At 42.5% G+C, this 23,202-nt stretch overlaps 1 protein-coding gene across 9 annotated transcripts in view; it reads left to right on the forward strand.

The window, feature by feature from the left end:
- Positions 1-23,197, forward strand: part of igf2r (insulin-like growth factor 2 receptor) — a 47,184-nt gene extending 23,987 nt beyond the window's left edge. For all 9 annotated transcript variants that reach the window (XM_053613576.1, XM_053613579.1, XM_053613583.1 and 6 more), the window contains 33 exons: positions 853-968; positions 1,132-1,282; positions 1,888-2,052; positions 2,169-2,270; positions 3,314-3,415; positions 3,533-3,704; positions 4,117-4,290; positions 6,153-6,296; positions 6,634-6,812; positions 6,984-7,071; positions 8,420-8,623; positions 8,730-8,860; positions 8,951-9,054; positions 9,314-9,438; positions 10,348-10,544; positions 10,721-10,847; positions 11,048-11,179; positions 11,274-11,536; positions 13,013-13,231; positions 13,380-13,430; positions 13,540-13,638; positions 13,723-13,881; positions 14,475-14,673; positions 15,384-15,536; positions 15,982-16,222; positions 16,924-17,060; positions 17,165-17,282; positions 18,702-18,854; positions 19,207-19,391; positions 19,480-19,666; positions 20,342-20,488; positions 20,584-20,653; positions 20,801-23,197. In XM_053613576.1, the coding sequence (XP_053469551.1) occupies positions 853-968; positions 1,132-1,282; positions 1,888-2,052; positions 2,169-2,270; positions 3,314-3,415; positions 3,533-3,704; positions 4,117-4,290; positions 6,153-6,296; positions 6,634-6,812; positions 6,984-7,071; positions 8,420-8,623; positions 8,730-8,860; positions 8,951-9,054; positions 9,314-9,438; positions 10,348-10,544; positions 10,721-10,847; positions 11,048-11,179; positions 11,274-11,536; positions 13,013-13,231; positions 13,380-13,430; positions 13,540-13,638; positions 13,723-13,881; positions 14,475-14,673; positions 15,384-15,536; positions 15,982-16,222; positions 16,924-17,060; positions 17,165-17,282; positions 18,702-18,854; positions 19,207-19,391; positions 19,480-19,666; positions 20,342-20,488; positions 20,584-20,653; positions 20,801-21,178 (5,172 nt within the window). In that variant the 3' untranslated portion in view covers positions 21,179-23,197. The remainder of the gene's footprint in view (positions 1-852; positions 969-1,131; positions 1,283-1,887; positions 2,053-2,168; positions 2,271-3,313; positions 3,416-3,532; positions 3,705-4,116; positions 4,291-6,152; positions 6,297-6,633; positions 6,813-6,983; positions 7,072-8,419; positions 8,624-8,729; positions 8,861-8,950; positions 9,055-9,313; positions 9,439-10,347; positions 10,545-10,720; positions 10,848-11,047; positions 11,180-11,273; positions 11,537-13,012; positions 13,232-13,379; positions 13,431-13,539; positions 13,639-13,722; positions 13,882-14,474; positions 14,674-15,383; positions 15,537-15,981; positions 16,223-16,923; positions 17,061-17,164; positions 17,283-18,701; positions 18,855-19,206; positions 19,392-19,479; positions 19,667-20,341; positions 20,489-20,583; positions 20,654-20,800) is intronic.
- The last annotated feature ends 5 nt before the right edge of the window (positions 23,198-23,202 follow it).

A 23,202-nucleotide genomic window follows, 5' to 3' on the forward strand; every position in this document is an offset into this window, starting at 1 on the left:
ATTCTACTAGTACTTCTACTACTGTTACTCCTCCTACTACTGTTACTACTACTCCTACTGCTGCTACTCATTCCACTAGTACTTCTACTACTGTTACTCCTCCTACTTCTACTGTTACTACTACTCGTACTGCTGCTACTCATTCTACTAGTACTTCTACTACTGTTACTCCTCCTACTACTGTTACTACTACTCCTACTGCTGCTACTCATTCTACTAGTACTTCTACTACTGTTACTCCTCCTACTTCTACTGTTACTACTACTCGTACTGCTGCTACTCATTCTACTAGTACTTCTACTACTGTTACTCCTCCTACTTCTACTGTTACTCCCACTACTTCTACTGTTAGTACTAGTACCGCTACTTTTACTACTACTGCTGCTCCTACTGCTGCTACTCATTCTAGTATTACCTTTTCTACTCCTACTGATACTACTTCTACTGTTACTCCTACAGGTACTTTTTTTTTTTTTTTTTTTTTTTTTTTTACTACTGACATTACTACTACTTTTATTATGTCTACTATTTCTATTACTACTACTGCTACTTCTACTACTAGTACTACTACCACTACTACAGCTTCTATTATTTCTACTAGTACTTTAACTACTAATAATATATTTGTTTTATTGCTGCAATAATAATAATAATAATAATAATAATATGATGGTGATGATGAGTAATGTTGATGATGATGATTATATATTACTAAAATGTATTTTCTTGTTGTTGTTGTTGTTATTATTATTATTATTATTATTATTATTATTATTATTATTATTAAAATAAAAGTATATGTTTTCCTGAAAAAAAAAAATAAAGGACTGTTTGTCATGTTGTTTCACCCAGGCTGAGGATGAATATACCTACAACTTCAGATGGTACACCTCTTACGCCTGTCCTGAGAGGCCACAGGAGTGTGTGGTTACTGACCATGATACCTTACAACAGTTTGACTTGTCTAGGTGAGCGATGTCCTGGATATTGTTTCCATGATTTATGAGAACCTTTAACAAAAGTTAACTAAACTTCTGTTCGTTGTACTGATCTGCCCTGTTAGCTGCCATGCAGAGTCCTTACTGTTTATTAGTAGTGAACGGTTGTTACTTTTCTCTCCCCATCCTACAGTTTGTCGAGGTCGAGCGGATCCGCTAACTGGGAGGCCACGGACCCCACAAACATGAGGATGTACTACATCAACGTGTGCCGGCCGCTCAGACCCGTGCCGGGCTGCGACCGACTCACCTCGGTGTGCCAGATAAAATATGAGAGTGCTCAGGTGAACTTTTCTTTTTTCTGTTTTTCAAAACCAGATCATAAAAATGAAATAAAGCTAAAAGCTGAGGTTTTTTTTTTTTTCTTTTCATTCTGATGATGATCTAACTGTAAAGTGTAGTGTTTTTGTAACACCGTATCTTGTTAGAGTCAGTATTTCACAGTGTGTGTGTGTGTGTGTGGTTTAGCAGGGGTTTTTGATATTACTTACCCAGTTGGTCACGTTTTAACAAGGTGTGGCCAATTTTTCAAAACTACCATTTGTATTGGGTAATTTCAGGAAGCAGTGTATGTAAACAAAGAAAGCTTATGTAAACAAGATCTTATAATGATTTTGTAATGGCAGCACGTGATTGTGATTATAATACATGATTTTATAATGGCATAAACAAGTTAATAAATTAGGTATGGCAAAAATATGCATATACAAATGCAAAAAAATAAATGAAGCTTCCTCACAGACTTTTTTTGATTGCAATATTATAAGCTCTTCTTGTGTAGTTAATATTATAAGCTCTTCTCGTGTAGTTTACCCGCTACACAGATTATACAAGGGCCAATTCACAATCATCTTGAAGCTGTAACTTGTCACACGTGGTACTTTTACAGGAAAAAGTGACCATCAGTAACATGGGCGTGGCTAAAAAAGGCCCTGTGATCGTAGAGGACAATCAGCTGATGCTGGAGTACACGGACGGCTCGGCATGTGAGCTGGACGGGAAGCAGCATGCCTACACCACCCGCATTCACTTCGTCTGCTTGAAAGGATCTGTGGTGAGGATCACATCAACTCTGAATCGCCTTTAAAATATCTATGTATATTTTGGACTGCGTGCATAACATTAAACGGACGTGTGCTACATTAACTTTGTCATCTCTGTGGCAAGCAGTCGCCCGGTCCACGGTTCATATCAAATCAGGACTGCACAGTGAACTTCGTGTGGGACACCGAGGCAGCCTGCGCCATTTCAACTACTGTAGACACCAATCAGGTGAGTCCCAGCACCACACACTCTCTGCGTTCTTCAGTTCAAGCTGAGAAGTTACGCTAGGCTATACAAACCTACCTACATTTTACACATTTTATACGTCGGAGCTCCACAGCAGAGTACGCTCAAAAATACGCCGGTCTTATTTTTTCCCGCTGTTAAAATGAGCTGATCGACATGCGAATCTGGAATGATTGACAGTTGCGTAGATGTTTTACACTCTCTGATATGAACAAGAGATCGAAAGATAATCGGTTTTACAGACATTTTTCCCGATATTTAAGCATTTTTCCATAATCGGTTATCGGTTTTCTTAATATCGCAGCCGCTGATAAACAGTGCCATCTTGTGGCCGTTTTGAGAATTGTGTGCTGGACCACCATAACAGCCATTAATGTACAAATGCGACGTTACATAAACGTTTGGTGCTAAGAAATAGAGAAACTCACGTAATCTGTTTACCTCATCAAAGCTTTTATTTATTTAAAAAAAAAAAAAAAAACACTTTAGTAACGGTGCATTTTATTTATTGCGCTCTTTCAGACCCCTCTATTTATTGGTGTATAAATAAGATAAGATATTAGTAATGTTTTGCGCTCGTCTCGACTCTATATCCCCGTTTTAAAGATGCTTTCTTCCACGGTAAATGGAGAATATTTTGAGTTCATTAATACGAAATGAATTCCAACAGCGTGTGTTTGACTTGGCGACAAATATATAGTTAAAAGTATATCGGTTAACTGTATATTCAGACAAAAATGGTCAAACACGGCACTTTTTTTTTTGTGCAAAAGGAAAAAAAAAATTGAGGCTAAAAATTTTGACAGAGAAAAAAAAAATGTCTAAGACTTATCTGCACACATGTCTGCAGCTGCATTACGGTCAGACCTGCTGTTATGGAAAACTTTCTGACCGGTCCGAATCAAGAATTCAACAGCGCTGGGGTTGTGGAATAGGGATGTAGTGTCGTCTTGACATGCAGTCAAATAAATAAATAAAGTTTTCTTTATACGCTTTGTGTTTGCATTGAATTTCCTGTGTGTTAGACTTGTTCGTTGAAGCATCCCAACACCGGCTTTGAGTTCAACCTGCTCCCCCTGGTCTCCGAAAACGCATACAAGACAACTGCTAATGGGAAAGATTTCATCGTGAGTATACATTTATTTATTGACTTTCCCCTAAAAGCAAGGAGTGCTTTTTGTTATTTATTTATTTATTTATTTATTTATTTTAATGGAGTGGTATTTTCCGTGCGTCTTGCGCAGGTGAACATCTGCTCGGCTGCTCGGCAGTGCGGCGCGGACAAGCCAGACGCGGCAGGCTGTGTGGTGGAGGACGGCAAGCCTCATAGTTTTGTAGGAGTGGAGAGATCTCTGCAGTTGTCCACTGATGGCCTGCTTACTCTCACTTACAGAGGAGAGCTGGATAAAACCCTGGGTGGGTTCATGCGTCATATCCTGCACTTCAGACGCGTCTAGAACGATTAGTGAATTGACTGTGGCGTTGCACGTGGATACCATAACCTTACGTTCACACTAGCGAGCGTCAGGATAAATCAAATTAGCGAGACTTTCTTTGCTAGTCTGCGCACGAAGATAAGCATGTCGCATGCGAATCCAAATTTAAAGAAAGGTGATGTACAGTATTTAAATCATATCATAGGCATTTTGATTATAGTTTCTCAAAAGCACTAGACAGGCCACGCCCACAAGTGACAGACTGCAAGCTTGTTAATGTGAATGTTAATAAGTGTGCTTGCATGTTTGTTTGTTTTTAAGCCCAATTTGGATATATTTTGGATGAGGGGCTTTACTTTCCCCCATACTGAACCATCTCTCTCACACTGCAGGCACCAGAGCCACGTTCACCATTAATTTTGTATGTGATCAGAGTGCCACTAACGGCTCCCTGAAGCTCATTCGTGAGGAGATGAGCACATCCACACACGTGCAGCACGACGTTCTTTTCGAGTTCTCTACAGCTCTGGCTTGTGAGCCTGCACCGGTAGATTGCCGTGTCACTGGTAAGCTAACTTTCTTTCTTTCTTTTATTTATTTATTTTTAAATAAAAATCATTAGTCGATGACATTAGTATAGTGGAATGCAAAGGTTTGCACCCTTTAGGACAAAAAAAAAAAAAAAAGTCTAAGTCCAAGACATTTAACAGATGTTTCTTTCATGATCACATCTAATAGAAATAGTAAAGTTGTTTATGTTCGAATATTAATAGTGAAATAAATTTAAAAAAAAGTTTGTGTGCTTAACGTTCTGAACGCTATGTAAATATGCATGCCCAACTTTCCTTTTAAAATATGCTTCTGGGTTTTTCAGAACATTTCGATTGCCGTCATGTTGCAGAATAACACCATGTTTTATTTCTGAATTATTTTTATTTGCAAATAAATGTGGATAAATAAACAATATAACTCATAATACACATTTGTTTTAATTCAAAAATTAAAAGTTTTTTTTTACTTGTATAGATAGATAGATAGATAGATAGATAGATCATTAATAATAGATGATTGTAGTAATTGCCGTCATAGTAACAGTAGTAATAGAGGTAGCTGTATTCATAGCAGTGGTCATAGTAATAGTAACCGTAATAAAAATGGTAGCAGTCATTGTAGTAATTGTAGCAGAAGTCGTAGTGGTAGGCATTGTATTCATAGTAGCTGTCGTAAACTTCGTAGTGGTGGTCATAGTGATACTTGAGCTCATAGTCGTAGTTAATGTTGTAGCAGTGGTAGTCATAGTAATCATATTAGTAGTCAGAGTGGTAGTTGTACTTGTAATAGTCATAATCATCATAATGGTAGTCATAGTGAAACCTGTTGTACTCCTATTTGTAGTAATTGTAGCAGTAGTAGTTGTGGTGGTTGACTGGGTGGTACGGTGCAAAACTCAAACTCTAACAGTGCTACTGTTATCACCCTTAGGTTGATTCTTTTTCAGGAAAGTATTCTGTTCGTCTTATACCACAGCAATTTGCCAATTTTTACAGGTTTTTACCTTGTCTCACCTGGTCAACAGAACGAACTATGTTCATTAGAAGAATATCACAAGCGGTTGTGAGCAAATATAATAATTATGACTGTGTGAACGGTCAGCAGTCAACTGTGGGATTGGTCAGGAGAGTCTGAGCAAGTGGGCGGCGTGGGTCAGGGGAGTCTGAGTGAGTAGGCAGGATTGGTCAGGGGAGTCTGAGCGAGTGGGCAGGATTGGTCAGGGGAGTCTGAGCGAGTGGGCAGGATTGGTCAGGATTGGTCAGCAGAGTCTGAGCCAGTGGGCGGTATAGGTCAGCAGAGTCTGAGCCAGTGGGCAGGATTGGTCAGCAGAGTCTGAGCCAGTGGGCAGGATTGGTCAGGAGAGTCTGAGCGAGTGGGCGGGATTGATCAGGAGAGTCTGAGCGAGTGGGCGGGATTGGTCAAGAGAGTCTGAGCCAGTGGGCAGTATTGGTGAGGAGAGTCTGAGCGAGTGGGCAGGATTGGTCAGGAGAGTCTGAACCAGTGGGCAGGATTGGGCAGGATTGGTCAGGAGAGTCTGAACCAGTGGGCAGGATTGGGCAGGATTGGTCAGGAGAGTCTGAGCGAGTGGGCAGGATTGGTCAGGAGAGTCTGAGCGAGTGGGCAGGATTGGTCAGGAGAGTCTGAGCGAGTGGGCGGGATTGTTCAGGAGGGTCTGAGCATGTAGGAGCGATTGGCCAGTAGTGGTAGTAGTCGTAGTGTTATTCATTGTGCTCATAGTCGCAGTAAATGTAGCAGTAGTACTTGTAGCAGTTAGAGTGGTAGTCGTAGTGGAGCAGTAATAGGGGTAGTCATAATCATTATAGTTGTAGTCGTAGTAGTCCTGTCTTTCCACTAACCTGCTTTGTGGTACATGCAGACTCTGAGGGAAATGAGTACGACCTGAGTGACCTCAGTCTGGATAATAAGGCCTACATTCCCATAGACACTTCAGACCAGGCCAAATCTCAGAAGTTCTTCATCAGTGTGTGTAAACCTCTGCCATTTGTCCAGGGCTGCCCAGGTAACTCACACTTAGGCTCTAAGTTTAACTGTATTGTTTTATTCATGCCTTTGTTTCTCAATTTGCCAATTTTTACAGGTTTTTTAAATTCATTAAAGAATAACACATTGTCTGTATTTATAGTAACGTTTAATGTTGTGGAGTGGCTGTTAAACAAATTTTCCTGTTATCACTTATGTTATAGCAGCTGTACACAGTGGTTTCCTCTCCAATATGGCAAAGCCTCTGAACGTTTAGTTTAGTTGAACTTCTGCCTGTGTGTCCATGTATTAAGAAGGCAAAAACATTTAGTGTTTGATTAAAGCAGTCTATACACTAACAGACTTGTCATTGGCAGCCGGGGTACTCGGAGCATGCGGTCAGTTAAATGGCCGAGGTGTGAACCTGGGCTTTGTGCAGTCCAGCCTGCAGGCCGGCTCAGATGGCTCCATTAGTATCATCTATCAGAACGGGGATAAGTGTGGCTCAGGGGGGCGTTACTCAACACACGTGATCTTCCAGTGTGACGACAGCCCTGTAAGCACCATCAGTCTTTTTGATTTATCTGCTATTTCACACCTTGTGTCTTTTACATTATTCCATATATGGAAGTTCCTACTACTTACGAACAAAAAGGTACAAAGTGGTTTGCTTACATTTTTAAATTGGCAAACAAAAATGAGATTTCTGCTTTTTTGCTATTCGAAGGGCTCACCGATGTTTGATCGTAAGGACGGCTGTGAATATGTCTTCATATGGAGGACCTCCGAGGCTTGCCCGGTTAAGAGAGCACAAGGTACGATTTGAATACCAAATGATATAAAATGTCTTTAAAAATATGTTAACAAACTACAGATGTGTAGTTTCATTCAGTTCGTCATCACTTGTATAGAGACTGAGCGAGTGGGCGGGATTGGTCAAGGGAGTCTGAGTAAGTCAGTGGGATTGGTCAGGGGAGTCTGAGTGAGTGGGCAGGATTGGTCTGAGCGAGTGGGCGTGGTTGGTCAGGGGAGTCTGAGTGAGTGGGCGTGGTTGGTCAGGGGGAGTCTGAGCGAGTCAGTGCAATTGGTCAGCGGGAGTCTGAGCGAGTCGGTGGGATTGGTCAGGGGAGTCTGAGTGAGTGGGCAGGATTGGTCTGAGCGAGTGGGCAGGATTGGGCAGGATTGGTCTGAGCGAGTGGGCAGGATTGGTCAGGGGAGTCTGAGCGAGTGGGCGGTATTGGTCAGGGGAGTCTGAGCGAGTGGGCGGTATTGGTCAGGGGAGTCTGAGCGAGTGGGCGGTATTGGTCAGGGGAGTCTGAGCGAGTGGGCGGTATTGGTCAGGGGGAGTCTGAGCGAGTGGGCGGGATTGGTCAGGGGGAGTCTGAGCGAGTGGGCGGGATTGGTCAGGTGGAGTCTGAGCGAGTGGGCGGGATTGGTCAGGGGGAGTCTGAGCGAGTGGGCGGGATTGGTCAGGGGGAGTCTGAGCGAGTGGGCGGGATTGGTCAGGGGGAGTCTGAGCGAGTGGGCGGGATTGGTCAGGGGGAGTCTGAGCGAGTGGGCGGGATTGGTCAGGGGGAGTCTGAGCGAGTGGGCGGGATTGGTCAGGGGAGTCTGAGCGAGTGGGCGGGATTGGTCAGGGGGAGTCTGAGCGAGTGGGCAGGATTGGTCAGGGGAGTCTGAGCGAGTGGGCAGGATTGGTCAGGGGAGTCTGAGCGAGTGGGCGGGATTGGTCAGGGGGAGTCTGAGCGAATGGGCAGGATTGGTCAGGGGAGTCTGAGCGAGTGGGCAGGATTGGTCAGGGGGAGTCTGAGCGAGTGGGCAGGATTGGTCAGGAGTGTATGAATTCCTTCTGGAGTGGCTTGGATTGGGATTAACAGTCTGGACCTGTGTTGCTGACATCTTTATATGTGGTGGGGAATAATAAAATAGATGGAATAACTAAGTGTTCCTCAATAATAAATTTAGAGGTGAAAATTTGGAGAACAGTACTTTCCAGGAAAAAAAATACAGAAATTACAGGGGGAAAAAACAATTTTAGACAGAATTCCTTCATCACCTGTAAAAATCATCATCTGGAAACCGTGTACTCTGTGTACTATGCTCCAACTTTTTACTACCTTTTTATTTGTAAATAAATATATTTTTTAAAATTTCTTCCATCAGGTGAAAACTGTAAGGTAAAAGACCCCAGGAGTGGGTATGAGTTTGACCTGACTCCACTGTCGGGGCAGGATTATGAGGTGAAGAGCTCGCAGTATGAATATCACTTTGCTGTATGCGGCCCTATCAAGACGTCGGTGTGTCCACATGGGACTGAAAACATGGTCTCCTCCTGCCAAGTAGAGGGTAGCAATCACAGGATTTCTGGTCTGTACGATTATCTTTTTTGTTTGTTTTTGTTTTTAAATCGACCTAATCATGCCCCTTTAAGGTGGACAGCGCTATGATTTGTGCTTTTGTTTACCCGTTACAGGACTGGCTAATCAAAACTTAACGTTTGACGATGGCATTATAATGATCAACTACATGCACGGGGAAACCTGCCACAGAATTTATCAGCGATCAACAGCCATTATGTTTTCCTGTGACCACAGCAGGAATCCGGTATGACTTCTTCAATTTGTGTGGTTTTATCAGGCAAATGTTGTAGGTTTTTATTTTCTGAGTGTGTTTTTCTCTGGATGATCACCGTAGGGGAAGCCAGTGTTTATCAGAGAGACAGAAGAATGCACCTACTTGTTTGAATGGCGCACTGCTTTGGCCTGTCCTCCTTTTAAGACCACCATCTGCTCCTACAAGTGAGAGCGACTCGATTCGTACCTCTGCACACACGCACCAGTGCTCGCTTATTAGCTCATGCAGTTAGCAGTTAGCGCTCTCCGGTTCTCCTCTAGTGGTCCAGAGGTTCTTGTGAAAACTCATTAAGCTTTGTGAATACTCCTACCAGGATATTTTACCCCAACACTTTGTTGCCTCTGCCATGCGGTTAAGATTTGTCTGTAGATGGATATACAAACAGGAAAAAGTCTCTGAATCGCATCTTTTTTTTTTTTTCAGTGACGGCAGCGGACACTCGTATGATCTGTCCTCCTTGGCTCTGTACAGCAGTAACTGGGTGGTTGCTGAGAACAAAGACAAGCGCTACTACATCAACGTGTGCAAGTCTCTCGTTCCTCAGAGCGGTGAGTCAAAGCTAGGTATACACTTTCTGTCTTTTATGCGTGGTATCGAGGAGACGTTAAGACTATCCCGAGTAACTTTAAACTGGAATCTGTCGCGTCGGTCGTTAAAGACTTGCACGTGCGTACTTCTCGAATGGTGAAGAACCACCAGCATGTGATTTCTGTACGATCAGAAAGAAGAACATCATGATCATTTTTGCTGGACTGTCCTGTTCTTAACAACACTAGACAACGCTTCTGTTCAGAAAATACTTATCTGGAAGTCCTCCGAAATATCTCGGCAGGGAATTCCTTTTAAAACCAGGATAAATTGAAGGCTCTTTATATAGTTTTTGTTGTTGTGGAAAAGTGTTCAGATTTTTAATCTTGTAATATTGTAAGATTTTACTGAATGCTTTACTGTTGTACCTACCTTGATCTTGCCATGAGAATAGCCGTTGATGCTGGCACGGCCTTAAAAGAACAGTGAATAAATAAATAAAGATAATGTCAAAGCAGAGTAACTGAACCATAAACCGGTTTAATTTGAACTCATTGTTGCCCCAAAGCAACAGTCACACTCCTTATAATCAGAGAACAGGAAGTATTTCTGCGTTTGTTTTTCAGTTGGGCCGCAAAATAGTTTGAGATTATAAAATTTTTTGAGTTATTGAACTTTTCTGCATAACCAATCAGCTACAAGCTATGCTGTTAGCTCCACCCCCCCGAAACCATTTGTTTCTGTCGATGCCAGTTTTGAGCAGATACCGTAAACATCCTACACATTTAGTCCTGGAATCTCCCAGTTTACATTTTCTGGCTCTAAGGTACTTTGTACTATAGAAGGCTTCTGAAGATTTATTGCTGTTTTGATCCTTTGTGTGTGTGTGTGTGTGTGTGTGTGTGTGTGTGTGTGTGTGTGTGTGTCAGGTTCATGGGGCTGCCCGAGCAGTGCTGCAGTGTGTCAGAAGACCGGTGATACGTATGTGAGTCTGGGAGAAGCCCAGTCTGAGCCACAGTGGGACAGAGACACACTGGTGCTGAAGTACACAGACGGAACAACCTGCCCGAATGGAGACCGCAAACGGTCCACCGTCATACGCTTTCAATGCGATCACAACAAAGTGGTGAGGCGCGGAGACTCTGTGTGGTGTATGCCAAGGACTGGCCGTGTTAAGAGAGAAACCTGTTATTAGATAAATATTGAAATGGGAATTTGTGTGTGATGTGCTTTTTTAACTTGGGGTGTGTGTGTGTGTGTGTGTGTGTGTGTGTGTGTGTGTGTGTGTGTGGCTGGCTACAGAACTCAAAGCCCACTCTGATCACTGCACTAGAGGACTGTGTGTACATCTTTGTGTGGTTTACCGCAGCAGCGTGTCCCCTTAACAGCACAGAACACGGAGACTGCAAGGTCAATGATCCACTCACAGGTGAGTCCTACGGCGAGATCACCTCCATCCTACAATCGTGGTATTCAGACGTTCTCTTGAACGTTAACGCAAATCAGCTGGGTCGTAACCTGGCTACGTTCCCTGCCATGAAACCACATGTACACAATGTAAAGCAATAAAAGTAAGCCTCTGGCCTGTTCATTAGGGATCTGAATCGTCCATGTGCCTTCCCTCCACAGGGTATCTCTTTGACCTCAACTCACTCACTCAGGAAGGTGGATATACGGTGTACCACAGCGTAAACGTCAGGACGATGTATCGCCTCAATGTCTGTGGCCCATTAAAAAACACAGGCTGCAGTTCAGAAGCAGGTGATGCCCCAAAATCAGTTACCTGTTTTTGCAAAACTATACAATTGGTTTCCTATTCAGCACTGATTCGGTCCTTGTCTGTCCTGTCGTGCAGGAGTGTGTATCAAAGACACGAAAACAGCTGTGAATGGAGGAATGTCCAGCAGGAAGCTGGTCTATAAGGACCAGGTGGTGGAGCTGACGTACGAGGGCGGAGACGTCTGCGAGGCCAATCCGTCGCTGAAACACAAGAGCATCATCAGCTTCATCTGCAAGTCTGAGGGAGGCGGCACCAGCAAGCCCGTCCTGGTCGACTCGGACAAGGACACGTGCACTCACTTTTTTTCCTGGCATACACCGCTGGTCTGCGAACAAAAGGTACTACAGTAGTAATTTAAGCTGTATTGGATATGAACCAATTTTTTTTTTACAATATCGTATTATTACGACATGCCTTCATGTACGTTTGATGTAATTACTGTTAACTGTTCAACACAGTTGATGTAAAATCCACATGCCGACCTCAAGGCCTGCTCGTTTCACCATAATACCAGGAACACAAAGGGCTGTTTGCACAAACACTATTGCGCTATAACCAAAACGGCACTTCTGCTTCCGGCTGGTGTAAAACTCAGATGCTTACTACTTCTGATTTGAAAATAAAATAAAACAAAAGTATAAAATAAATATAAAAATCCGCTTCAAGAAGTTCAGAACATATCTCATGTGCCACACCTTTACAATAAAAACTATATATAAAGACACGCATCGTTTTTCACCGCTACTGTAGAAATGAGAGAGAAATTCCCACTGTGCTCCGCTTTCTCGTTTATAGCCGAGCCGCAGAGCTCCCTGACCTCCCGATCTCTCTCTAAAGCTGTACAGTTTGTTGGGGCTGATCGCTCACTAGTCTGGGATTTACGAGGGCAATGGCAGCCACCGGGTTCCTTTTTAGAAGTCACGGACGGCGTAATCATCCGAGGATCGTCGGAGACCAAGCGCAGAGCGTTCAAGTAACGAAACATGACTTTAGTTTAAAGCTTGATCTGGTTAGAAAGGAGACCTAATGCCGGTTAAGATTATGAAATTCCCCCGGAGTCGCTCTTTAACCCCTTCGGACCCGAATATAATTATTGTTCAGAGTAAAAATTAATGTTTCATTGTATAAAAACCGTCTCTCTGTCCTATCTTTTGGCTAGTCATATGAAGTCGTATAAAGCTTGACTCTTATTGGTCGCCTGCTACTTCTGGTACTTAAACGTTTCTCGCCATGGGAATGCCCATAGAAGCTGGCTAACCAGCTTCCTATCTAAACAGCTCCTCCTTCCATTGCGTATAACCCACGGTCCATTTCACATGTAGGTACTGAGTACAGAATGCAGACGTCGGCACCTTCCGTGACCTTCGAGAGATGTTGTAAGTAACGTAGAAGTGCCGGTTGTACGTTAGCCAGAATTCTTAAAGCGTAACGGATCATACATGTGAACGTCATTTACAGTCAGTGACACCACTCGCTTTACATATGACAACTCGGGACACTTCAGTCATTATCTGTAATCAGTAACGTCTCAAGACTACTGCTGCAGTCACCTGTAACCAATCAGAGGTAACCGGAGCACCAGCAGGGCCTCGTGGTCAGCTGTAGAATTATTGGCACCCTTGGGATAAAGTAAAATTGAATAAGAAACGTCATTTTACTCTAAGAACATTAAAGTAGTTAATAATAAACATTTTTTTTTCATTAATATTTGATGTTTATTATTATTTATTATATTAAGATTTAGCCCACTCGGATGTTACGCGCGTCTAGTTTGTTGATCAATCAGCGCTAACATCGTGTTGTCTGTGTTTTAGGTGAGGTGCTCTGTTTGGAACAAAACCAGCCTGATAGACCTGAGTCCTCTGATCCACCTCAGCGGGTACTACACCGCCACGGACGAGGACACGGGCGAGAACACGGACACGTCGCGTGTCTTCTACATTAACATCTGCCAGCCTCTCAACCCCATTCCAGGGGTCAAGTGTCCTCCTGGAGCGGCAGTGTGCATGGACCCGCCTAATGGAGACCCCGTCGTGAGTTTCTGATCGGGTCATACGGTTAACCTGAGGGTCTTGGGGCAAAAATGCTTGCTTTTGAGGTTTCCGGTGCATCCGAGTTGCTTTGAGCAGCTCGTGCGTGTAAATATTCTTATTATTCTTATTATTTTCTTTGCCCGAACAGGACATCGGACATGCCACTTCCCCTCTGAAGTATAACTCTGCCACTGATGCGGTAATAAGCGCAGTCTTTTTCTTTTTTTCCACCCTATAACAATATTGTTTTCTTTACCGGTTTCTCTCCTCTTTTGTGCCTTTTATATTTTATTTTCTGACGTCACCAGGTGGAGATCGATTTTAGCAGTACGACACCGTGTGCAGCCGATCCCTCCGTCACCTACACCTCCAGAATCATCTTCACCTGCCAGAAAGGCACAGACCTGGTTAGTACTCTAGTACTTGACGTCGATAAGACTTTGAATTGACTCGTACCTGGATAGTCCTCGAGCTTTCTTTTGTGAACACAGGGCTCTCCGGAGATGATGCGTCAGCAGGACTGCATGTACGTGTTCGAGTGGCCGACGCCTCTGGTGTGTCCGGAGACGATCATCACGCAGGGCTGCAAGCTCCAAGTCTCCCAGCTGCAGTACACCTTTGACCTTTCGCGTCTGTCGGGAGATGTCCAGGTGGCTAGTCTGTGTTCACGTTTGTGTTGACGTTTATTCTTACGGGAGATGCTTTTATTTTTAATTTACACTTGCTAGTCTTTGTATTAGCGTGATTCGCAGATTAGCAAAGCAGTCTAACTGTTCTAGCTATGTACGCTAACCAGAGGCAGCAACAATCTCTGCAGCTTTGTTCCCCCCCGAGATTTGTTTTTCTTCATTATGCCTCTTTAATAAGAGCTCGTAAATAACAGGATTAGATGAAACCATGGTTACGAGTTATTCTTCCATGTACGGTAAATCAGGAACTAATCGCCGGTAGGAACTAAAGTTGTTTTGAGGAACTTTTTTTCCTTCTCATATTTTTAAGGGTATAAATATGCACCAAATTAACTTCCTGATCATTCCTGAACCTCCGTCATGTTTCTGTGCCATTTATTACTACATTGGGTGTAATATAATGCAGTAATTATTACTGTATGAATATGTGCCATGCTAAATGTATTACAGTGAGAAAGGAAAAGCTCATCATGTGTGTGTTTTGAGGAATATGTTTTTCTTTTATTATGCGTTTTATCTTGTTGTCCCTGAGCTCGTTGTGTTGTGTTGTGTAGGTTCCTTTTTCCTCCGGGACATATAAGCTGAATGTGTGTGGGTCCGTGACGGACAAGGCGTGCAAAAAGAGTCCGGTGTGTTTGGTCTCCGGGACTTCGGCGTCATCGTTTGGCCTCAGCCAGACCATGAGTCTGAACTACAGCCGAGAGGAGCAAGCCGTCATCATGCAGTACGGAGGCGGAGACCCCTGTCCTTCAGGTCAGCCTCGTCTTACGCGACGCTTTACCCCCACGTGTGAGAGAGGATCAAAAGTTTAGACACTCATATTTTTATTTTTATTTTATTTATATTTAAAACTCTGGAGTAAAACAAATGGAACTATGGGAATTATGTCGTGATAAAAAACAATCCAAAATAATTTAATATTTTACCATCTTCAAAGTCGACGCCCTTTTTGTCTAGAATTTTCCAGAAATGTATTCTTGGCGTTTTCTCGAGCGATTTCTTGAGGAATTTCCCCGAGATGATTTTTAAACAGTATTAAAGGAGTTCACGCCGACGCCGGACTCTTATCTCCTGCTTTTCGGAATATTTCTCTCCGAGTCGTCTGTTTAAATAAAGATTTATTTTTTGTAAATAAAACGTTAGTTTTCTAATGAAAGAAACGAATACGTCGGTACGATTACATTTTTGTCTACGGCGCCGATTTCACACGTTTAATCACACACCTTCAGATCAAAAGCTTTTTAACATCACGAGAAACATTTCAGTCGAGTGTCCACAGACTTTTGACCGGTAGTGTGTATACAGACTTGTCAACAATCTCAGGAGTACGCCGGACTATGATTTGAGCTTGTGTAACCCAGTGACTAAAGCTACACACCGTTACAGTCATGTTTGGGATTTCCTTTACCAAAAAAAAAAAGTCTATTAACTAGATTAATAGAGATCTCACGTTCTCGTTGCAGTGACTGCAGAAGGAGCTGTGTGCAAGTTTCCCTTCAACTTCTTCAACAAGTCTTATTCTGAGTGCACAGAAGACGGCAGGTCTGATGGCAGGAAGTGGTGCTCCACCACAGCTAACTATGACAAAGACAAACAGTGGGGCTTCTGTTCTAATGGTAAGAGGCGGTGCTCTTACTTATTTGTGTTTTCATTTAAAAAAATTCCATTGACCATCCCCTCCCCCTTCTGAGTATGTCCACCCTCGAGACCGATCACTACTGTTAATATCAAATATTCAAATTACCACTAAATAACTAGATTATAAAAACCGACAACATATTTTACACTATATATAGTACAATATAAAGTACAGCTACGACAACATGCGTAAGAAAGGGGTTCATGCATGAGCAGTTAAACAAAATGAAATCACAAATTGGGGCGGAGTTACAGGTACAGCCAAACAGCTTTCAACCTGTAAAGAGAGCATAATAATAAAATACATTTATTATTATTATTATTATTATTAAGTTAGACTTTTTTTTGTTTGTTTGTTTGAACTAAGCCTTTGTGTTCATAGAATACTGCAATAATCTTTTAAATAAACATTTCATCTTTCAGCGACCGCTAAGAGGCAGTCGACAATCTTGTTCACGTGTGACCGCTCGGCGAATCACGGCACACCCCAGGTGCTCAGCGAGACTCAGGCTTGTTCCAGCACCTTCCAGTGGCGCACTAACGTCGTCTGTCCCCCGAAAAAGATGGAGTGCAAATTGGTGAGCCACCACCAAACCTACGACCTGCGCACTCTCTCGTCTCTCACCGAGCCGTGGAAGTTCAGCAGCGCCGACAAGAGCGACGCGTAAGAAAATGCTTTTGTACACCTGCGTGTAACGGCTTATAGCACGTTATGTCGCATGTATCATGTCATTATATTAACTAATACATTTCTTAATGTGTTGATTCCATCAACAAAAAAAAAAGTATTAGACAATAGAAAAAGTCACAGAAGCAGCTACACTTCTTAGAGTTTATGAATATGCAGATTGGGAACACCTGCAACCCTGTACATACCCCTCCCCTTTATACTTTAGTAAGACAGTTCTGCATTGCCTGCATTTGCATATTGAAGCATGATTGACTCTCATACTTTATGATGTAATAACTCTTGCCTGTGCAGTGTTCATTACTCTTCTCCTGTTTCTTGTAACAGTTTAATAATAATAATAATAATATGTTTAATTTATATGGCACATGTCTCAAACTCAAGGACGCTTCCACAGACTGAACGCTTAAATCAATTTCCCTCAAATAAATTTAATCATTAATTATAATACTATAAACGATCGCTTTAAAACGTCATTGCAATTTCTACTAATGTAGTTTTAAGGACCGTGCGTATACCCAGCATCAACGTTTCAGTTGTTGTCTTTGGATGTGAAGCGCCAGTGCAGGTTAAAAAATAAATAAATAAAACCTGCCGCTCTTGCGAGTTTGGCTTAATCAATAATAAAACTTGGGCACAAATGTCTAAGCTTGTTTTTTGGACACATTATTCTGCAGTTACTACATGAACCTGTGCCAGGAAATCCACGGAGGTCTGACTGATTGTCCAGAGGGAGCCGCTGTGTGTCGCAGGCGCTCCAGCGGAAAGACAGAGACCCTGGGACAAGTATTTACTCAGAGCATGGGCTTAACCGGTCAGTGGGCTTTACAGTACACTCGGATACAGACACGTTAGTTGTTTTTTTTTTTTTTTTAGGGGGTAAACAAACAAAACTAACCATGTGCTCTCATTCTCCAGATGGAAAGATACAGGTGAATTACACCATGGGGGACGCCGTGTGTGGGAATTCAAAGCCAGCCAAGACCGTTGTTCAGCTGTCTTGCGGCAGCACCGTGGGTCGTCCGAAACTCCTGAAGTGAGTCCGGTTATGTGGACACGAGTAAACGAATACTCCATAAACCTGATCTCTATTCGCTGCATCTGTAGCGTAGTGTGATTACCACGAACAAGAATTTCAGATAGCCGCACTCGAGCGGTAGCGCTTACGTTTTTGACGCCTTGCTATGAAGATACGGGAGAAAACGTTACACTTCTGCCTTTTTTTTTTCTTTTTTTTTTAAAATTAATTTTATTTATTTATTTATTTTTAAACCAAAATGCAAATAAAATCCCCTGCGCAAAAATGTCAGTTCACTGAAGGGGAAAGGACACGGGTTGTTAAAGATGTGCATTTCCCTCTGATATCGTGTCAACTTTCATGTCGTATCTAGATGAACTTTGACCTGTAAAATTCATGAGCCTCGTATAGTAGAAAACAAGAAGGCAGGATTGTGGGTTCTTGGGGAAGTTTTTAAAAAAAAATTTAAGTAAGTAGCGGTTATGGTGGACATTTACCTTGTTGTTTGCTTACTGTTGCTTGATGCAAATCTCTAACACTGGAGTAAAAGGAGTTTATTTCTCCTTGACCTTTGCCCTTAGACTTCCATTATAACCGAGATGTAGAGAAACTGGTTCCAGGATTATTGTCCGTGGTAATCAGACATGCACCGCAGATGTCGTGGATTGAGATACCGGTTAAAAACCAGTGGCGTTAATTATGCGAGTGGACAGCCGCAATACGTTATCTTTGGGTCTTACTGTTGTTTTACTTATAGTTAAAGGATGCTTCATTACAAAGTGTTGGAGATTAACATTTTAAGCCAGGTAGTACAGTTTTGGCCTCTGTCTCATCACCCGAGGTCAAAGTCAGTCGTGGCGTTTAAACACGAGCCTCGTCGTCGTCTCTTCACTCCACGTCTCGGCGTGGAAACGATCACTGATTCGTTCACTCGCATTTAAACATTTTAAAACTTCGGTTTTTAGGCTCTACTCCGTTTTGGTAATATGATGGCGTGGGAGCGTCACGGATACGCTGACAGCCAGGTTAGACAACTTGATCAGAGCGTGATATTCACTGTGTGAGGAAATCACACTGAGCCTGCAATGCTTTAGACATCTTTAGGCAGACTGACGGTTTTTCCCACCGAGTTTATCATGCTTGCTCCTTAGACCGTACAATCGTCGCAGGCAGTACTCCAAGACACGGCTATAAAGTAGCCTGAATAAACACATTTCAGTGGGAAATATTTTTGAATTGTTCCGTGAGGTGTCGTTACAGTATAATCCAATTTTTAATTATTCATCATCTTTTCGCCCACAGCAGCAACCAGCATGTTTTCCCAGACCATCACACACTTCTTCTTTACAAGCTGTTCTAGATTTGAGTGTTTTTGTGCTTTTAGACCTTATGTTTGTGTGTGTGTGTGTGTGTGTGTGTGTGTGTGTGTGTGTGTAGGGAGGATAAGGCAGCCTGTGAGTTCTGGGTGGAGTGGGAGACTCGAGCAGCCTGTGTAGTGAAGCAGCAAGGGGAGCAGGTGGAGATGGTGAATGGCACCATCAGAGTTCCAGAGTCGGGAGCCGTGTTCAGCCTGGGAGATCTCTACTACAGGTCCGAATCTGACTTTTAACTGTTCTGCAACCTAAAACGGCAAAAGCGATAGTGAGCGAAAGCAGAATAACCCTAATGCCTTGTGAGTTTTGTCCATTGTGATGGTAATGAGAAATGGCAGTATCCAATATATAATATACAGCTTATACATCCTTTTTTTTTTTTTTTTTTTTTTTTTTTAAAGATGTATTTATATATAATTGTGGAAATCCTTTAAACGTGTCGTCTCGCATATCTTGTACGTAGAAAACGGGCATGGTGTGAGCGTAGGGTAAAGTAACATACATAACCCTCGCTGTGGCTCTACTAGATTGTTATAAGCTCCTCCTCCTCATGTTTCTTTGACTCCTAGCCTCCACAAAGCCACCGGAGACATCAGACCCAATGGTGACACCTACATCTACCACATCCAGCTATCGGGCATCACGGACAGCTCCTTATCCCAGTGCCTGGGCGCTAATATCTGCCAGGTGAAGGAGGGCGCCACCTACTGCCGGAAGATCGGATCCTCCAACAAGGCCAAGTACTACATCAAAGGTGAGACGCAGACATTACAGCACATGAGGATGTGGAGGATTTTCCAGGCTGAAATATTTCATTTTGTTGTTAAAAACTGTATTCGTAGGGGACAGTCTGGACGTCCTGGTGCCTTCGGAGTCTGTGTGTGGTCGTGACAAGTCTAAGACCATGACGTCGGCCATCTTGTTCCATTGCAAGCCAGGGGCCGGAGTGGGCATCCCCGAGTTCCTGCTGGAGACCGATGGGTGTCAGTACTTGTTCGTTTGGCACACCAACAAAGTCTGTGAACTTTTGTAAGTAGCGTTACTGTCTGAGGTCCTTGGTTCAACATGCCCACGAACGTCACGGGTTTTAGTTAGATTTAGTAAGACAAGGCGGCAGGAGTTGTCTTCTGTATCGCTCTTGATGTGGGTATGTGATGTGGGAGTGTAGCGGCTAAGGACCCCGCACTCTCACCTCCGTAGCCCAGGTTCGATTCCCGGACAGGGAGCCAACCCATCCACTGGGGGTAGCTCTCAGTGCCGGTCCCAAGCCTGGATAAAATAGGAGGGTTGCATCAGGAAGGGCATCCGGCGTAAAACCTGCACCAAATCAAATATACAGGCCTTTAATCCGCAGTGGCGACCCCTCGTGCTTAAAATAAAAAAAAAATTAAGTGAATGTTTTTCTTTATTTAAGAAATCAATAATAATCGATCTGATCATTTTGCGGCTTATTTTGCACTACAAATGTACTGTAGCTTTAGTGTCCGTATTCCCTGTGTCTGTCCGTATGAATGATAAACTCATGAATATTCAAATTACCCTAATGATATTCAAAAACACTAATATAGCCCTCGTATAAAATATGATTTGTAGTGTAATTAAGACTCAAATCAATCCTAAGCTGTGTTTTCTGTGGGGGTTTTTTTTTCTTATTCCACAGATTAACATTTGTTCCTCTATTTCATTTATTTATATTTTTTGAAGCACCATGAATCAGCAGGTTAAGGACAACGATGATGATGATGATGGATTATCAGGGCGGAGTCAGGCTGTGGGGGTGGTGCTTAGCCTGCTGCTGGTGGTGCTTACCATCTGTATGCTTGTTCTGCTGCTTCACAAGCAAGAGAGGAGGTACACACACACACACACACACACACACACACACACTGCTTTTCATTATTTATGAATTTCTCTTGCTGATAAAGTTCTGTGTGATTCTGTTTTAGGGGGCTTTTTATACAGAAACTCGCCAACTGCTGCAAACGCAGAAATCAAGTGTCTTATAAATACTCCAAGGTAGTAATAATACTATTTGTTTGTTTGTTTGTTTGTTTGTTTGTTTTATCAATGTATAATTTGAGTCAATAAATCTCAAGGTGATACAGATAGAAATCATGTCCAGTCCTACACGGATTAGTTATGTATAACGCGTGTGTGTCCCAGGTGAACACGGACGAAGACGGCTGTGAGGACGAGATGGAGTGGCTGATGGAGGAGGTGGAGACTCCGGCGCAGACACCTCACGAGAACGGCCACATCACCACCAAACCGGTGAGCGCCGACGCGCTGCGCTCCTTCTCCCTAGACGAGCAGGACAGCGAAGAAGAAGTTCTGACCATCCCCGGAGTTCGAGTCCACTCGGGACGAGTCTCCGCTCCCTCTTCCTCCTCTCGTTTCCTGAAGAAGAACGAGAGCGACGAGGATCTGGTAGGGCTGCTGGACGACACGGGGAGAAAGAACACGTCCAAACCGAGCTCCAGACATCCGAAAAAAGTGCAGGGAGACCCAGACGACAGCGACGAGGACCTCCTTAAAGTCTGAGGATTCCTCTCATGAACTTCTGAACGTCCCTCTAAACTCCCTCTGGTCATTTGGTTGATTTTGTTTGTTTTTGTTTGTTTGTTTGTTTTCTAAAGGGAAATCTATTTATATCTGTTCAGTGCTTATCAACGGACAGTCGATGCCTTGGCGATGAAATTATTTCATCGTTTAATTGTTTAGCGTTTTTCATTCTCCGGGTCGGGTCAGTTTAATTAATTAAAAATTGATTTGCACAGAGATGTTATTGTACATGAAGACACACAAACAAAATGGCTTATGATTTCGTTATTTAATTTCATGGGTTGATTTTTTTTTTTTTTTTTTTTTTTTTTTTTATACACGATTTCGGTTTTATTCATCTCACTCATTTCCATGACAACCAGTAGCCGGTCGTGAATATGGAACATCCTGTGTTTTGAGGTTTGCGGTATTTTTGCACACGGAGCCATGAGGAATCGCATTAACATTTTCTCCCTTTTCTTCTTTTCTCCACTGTGTGCTTTTTGCAGAACTTGCCTCACAGGATTAAAAAAATAAATAAATAAATCTGCTTCATATTTATCGCTTCCTTTTAAAAACGAATCCATTTCCAGTAAAAGTGTCCTGCATTGCTTCAGCTTCCCTTTTTGCCATGAAAGCATGCTGTATAACCCGTACACCGAGCATCCGCAGTATTTTAATGCCGGGAGATCTCATTTCCCTCCACGAACTTACAGAACATCATTGTCTCAGTCTTTCTTTCAGCTTTTTTTTCCCCCGCCTGATTTCTCTTTTTCAGGTATTGTTGTTCATGTTAATAATTGTTAAATGAATAGTTTGCACAGTTATGTATGTAAAAATTCACACTTCTGATGCACTCTGATTATTTTTTCAGCACTGGATGAGGGTTAAAAAGTTAAAAGGTGATGATAGCAGTGTGATTTTTGGCCTTAGACTCAAGACTGTGACGCCTGTGATATTTTTGATCTTTTTTTTTTAATTATTATTACGGAAACCTATTTTTTTTCTTCTTCTTCTTCTTTTTCTGCAATTGTAGTCTTGAGAAAATATTACGGTTTGATCATAAACCAGCTTCCTGTCGATTTGTCCTGAAGTGGCCTGTTCTTGACGTGGGACGTTAATGTTTCATACCGTTTCTGAATGCGATGCACTCGAATGACTTGTCTGATGGGTTTTGTGATTTGCAGAAAGACTACTATTGAGGAATGTTTGAAGGCGTCACTAACTCCATGTTGTACACATAAACTCGGTACGTGTTTAATTCTGTTTATTTAATTTTTTCCTCTTTTTTTTTTAAATCACATATGCAGAGCCTCCTAACTGATGGCCCTGTTTTTGCCAAAATTGCTTTAGAATTGTTTGCTCATCTGCTTTTTTTTATTATTATTGTTCTGTATTTAAAAATGTTCATACTGAGACATTATTTCAATAAAAAAGAACGGCTGTTAAAATATTTACTGTTTTGATTAAAGCGGTGCTTTCACACCGGGTGGCCGGCTAGGTCCGGATATTTACAAGTCCTGGTGCAGTTTTGACTTTATTAGGGGTTCACTAATATTCCTTCATTATCACAAGTATGAAAAGTAGGAAGATGATATAATTATTATTATTATTATTATTATTATTATTTCAAAGGTTTGCGTCCTTCCTTCTGAAAGTGTTCTAAATCCTCGTATGTCCACCACTCGTTCTTTTCAATGAACGGTGCACGTTTCCTCCAAGAAACTATTGGGGGGGTACAAACTTTTGCTCTTCACTCGCACCGCATCATGACCACTGGGTTAGTGTATTGATTTTACGTAGTAGTGAAATCGAGGATGTTAAAATGACCATTGTTCATTCTGTAGCAAGTGTATTTTGTGGAGAATGTAAAAAAAAATAAACATCATTTAAGGAATATTAATGATTTTTGACTTTGAGGAAGGAAGAAAAGCAGTGTCACGTTACAGAGGAACCGCCGAGAGACTCGTTGCACAACGCAGCTGTCTATTAAAGAGTAACGTGGGCTCTGTGTGCTAATTTCA

The sequence above is a fragment of the Ictalurus furcatus genome, chromosome 25 (assembly GCF_023375685.1).
Source record: "Ictalurus furcatus strain D&B chromosome 25, Billie_1.0, whole genome shotgun sequence".
NCBI lineage: Eukaryota > Metazoa > Chordata > Actinopteri > Siluriformes > Ictaluridae > Ictalurus > Ictalurus furcatus.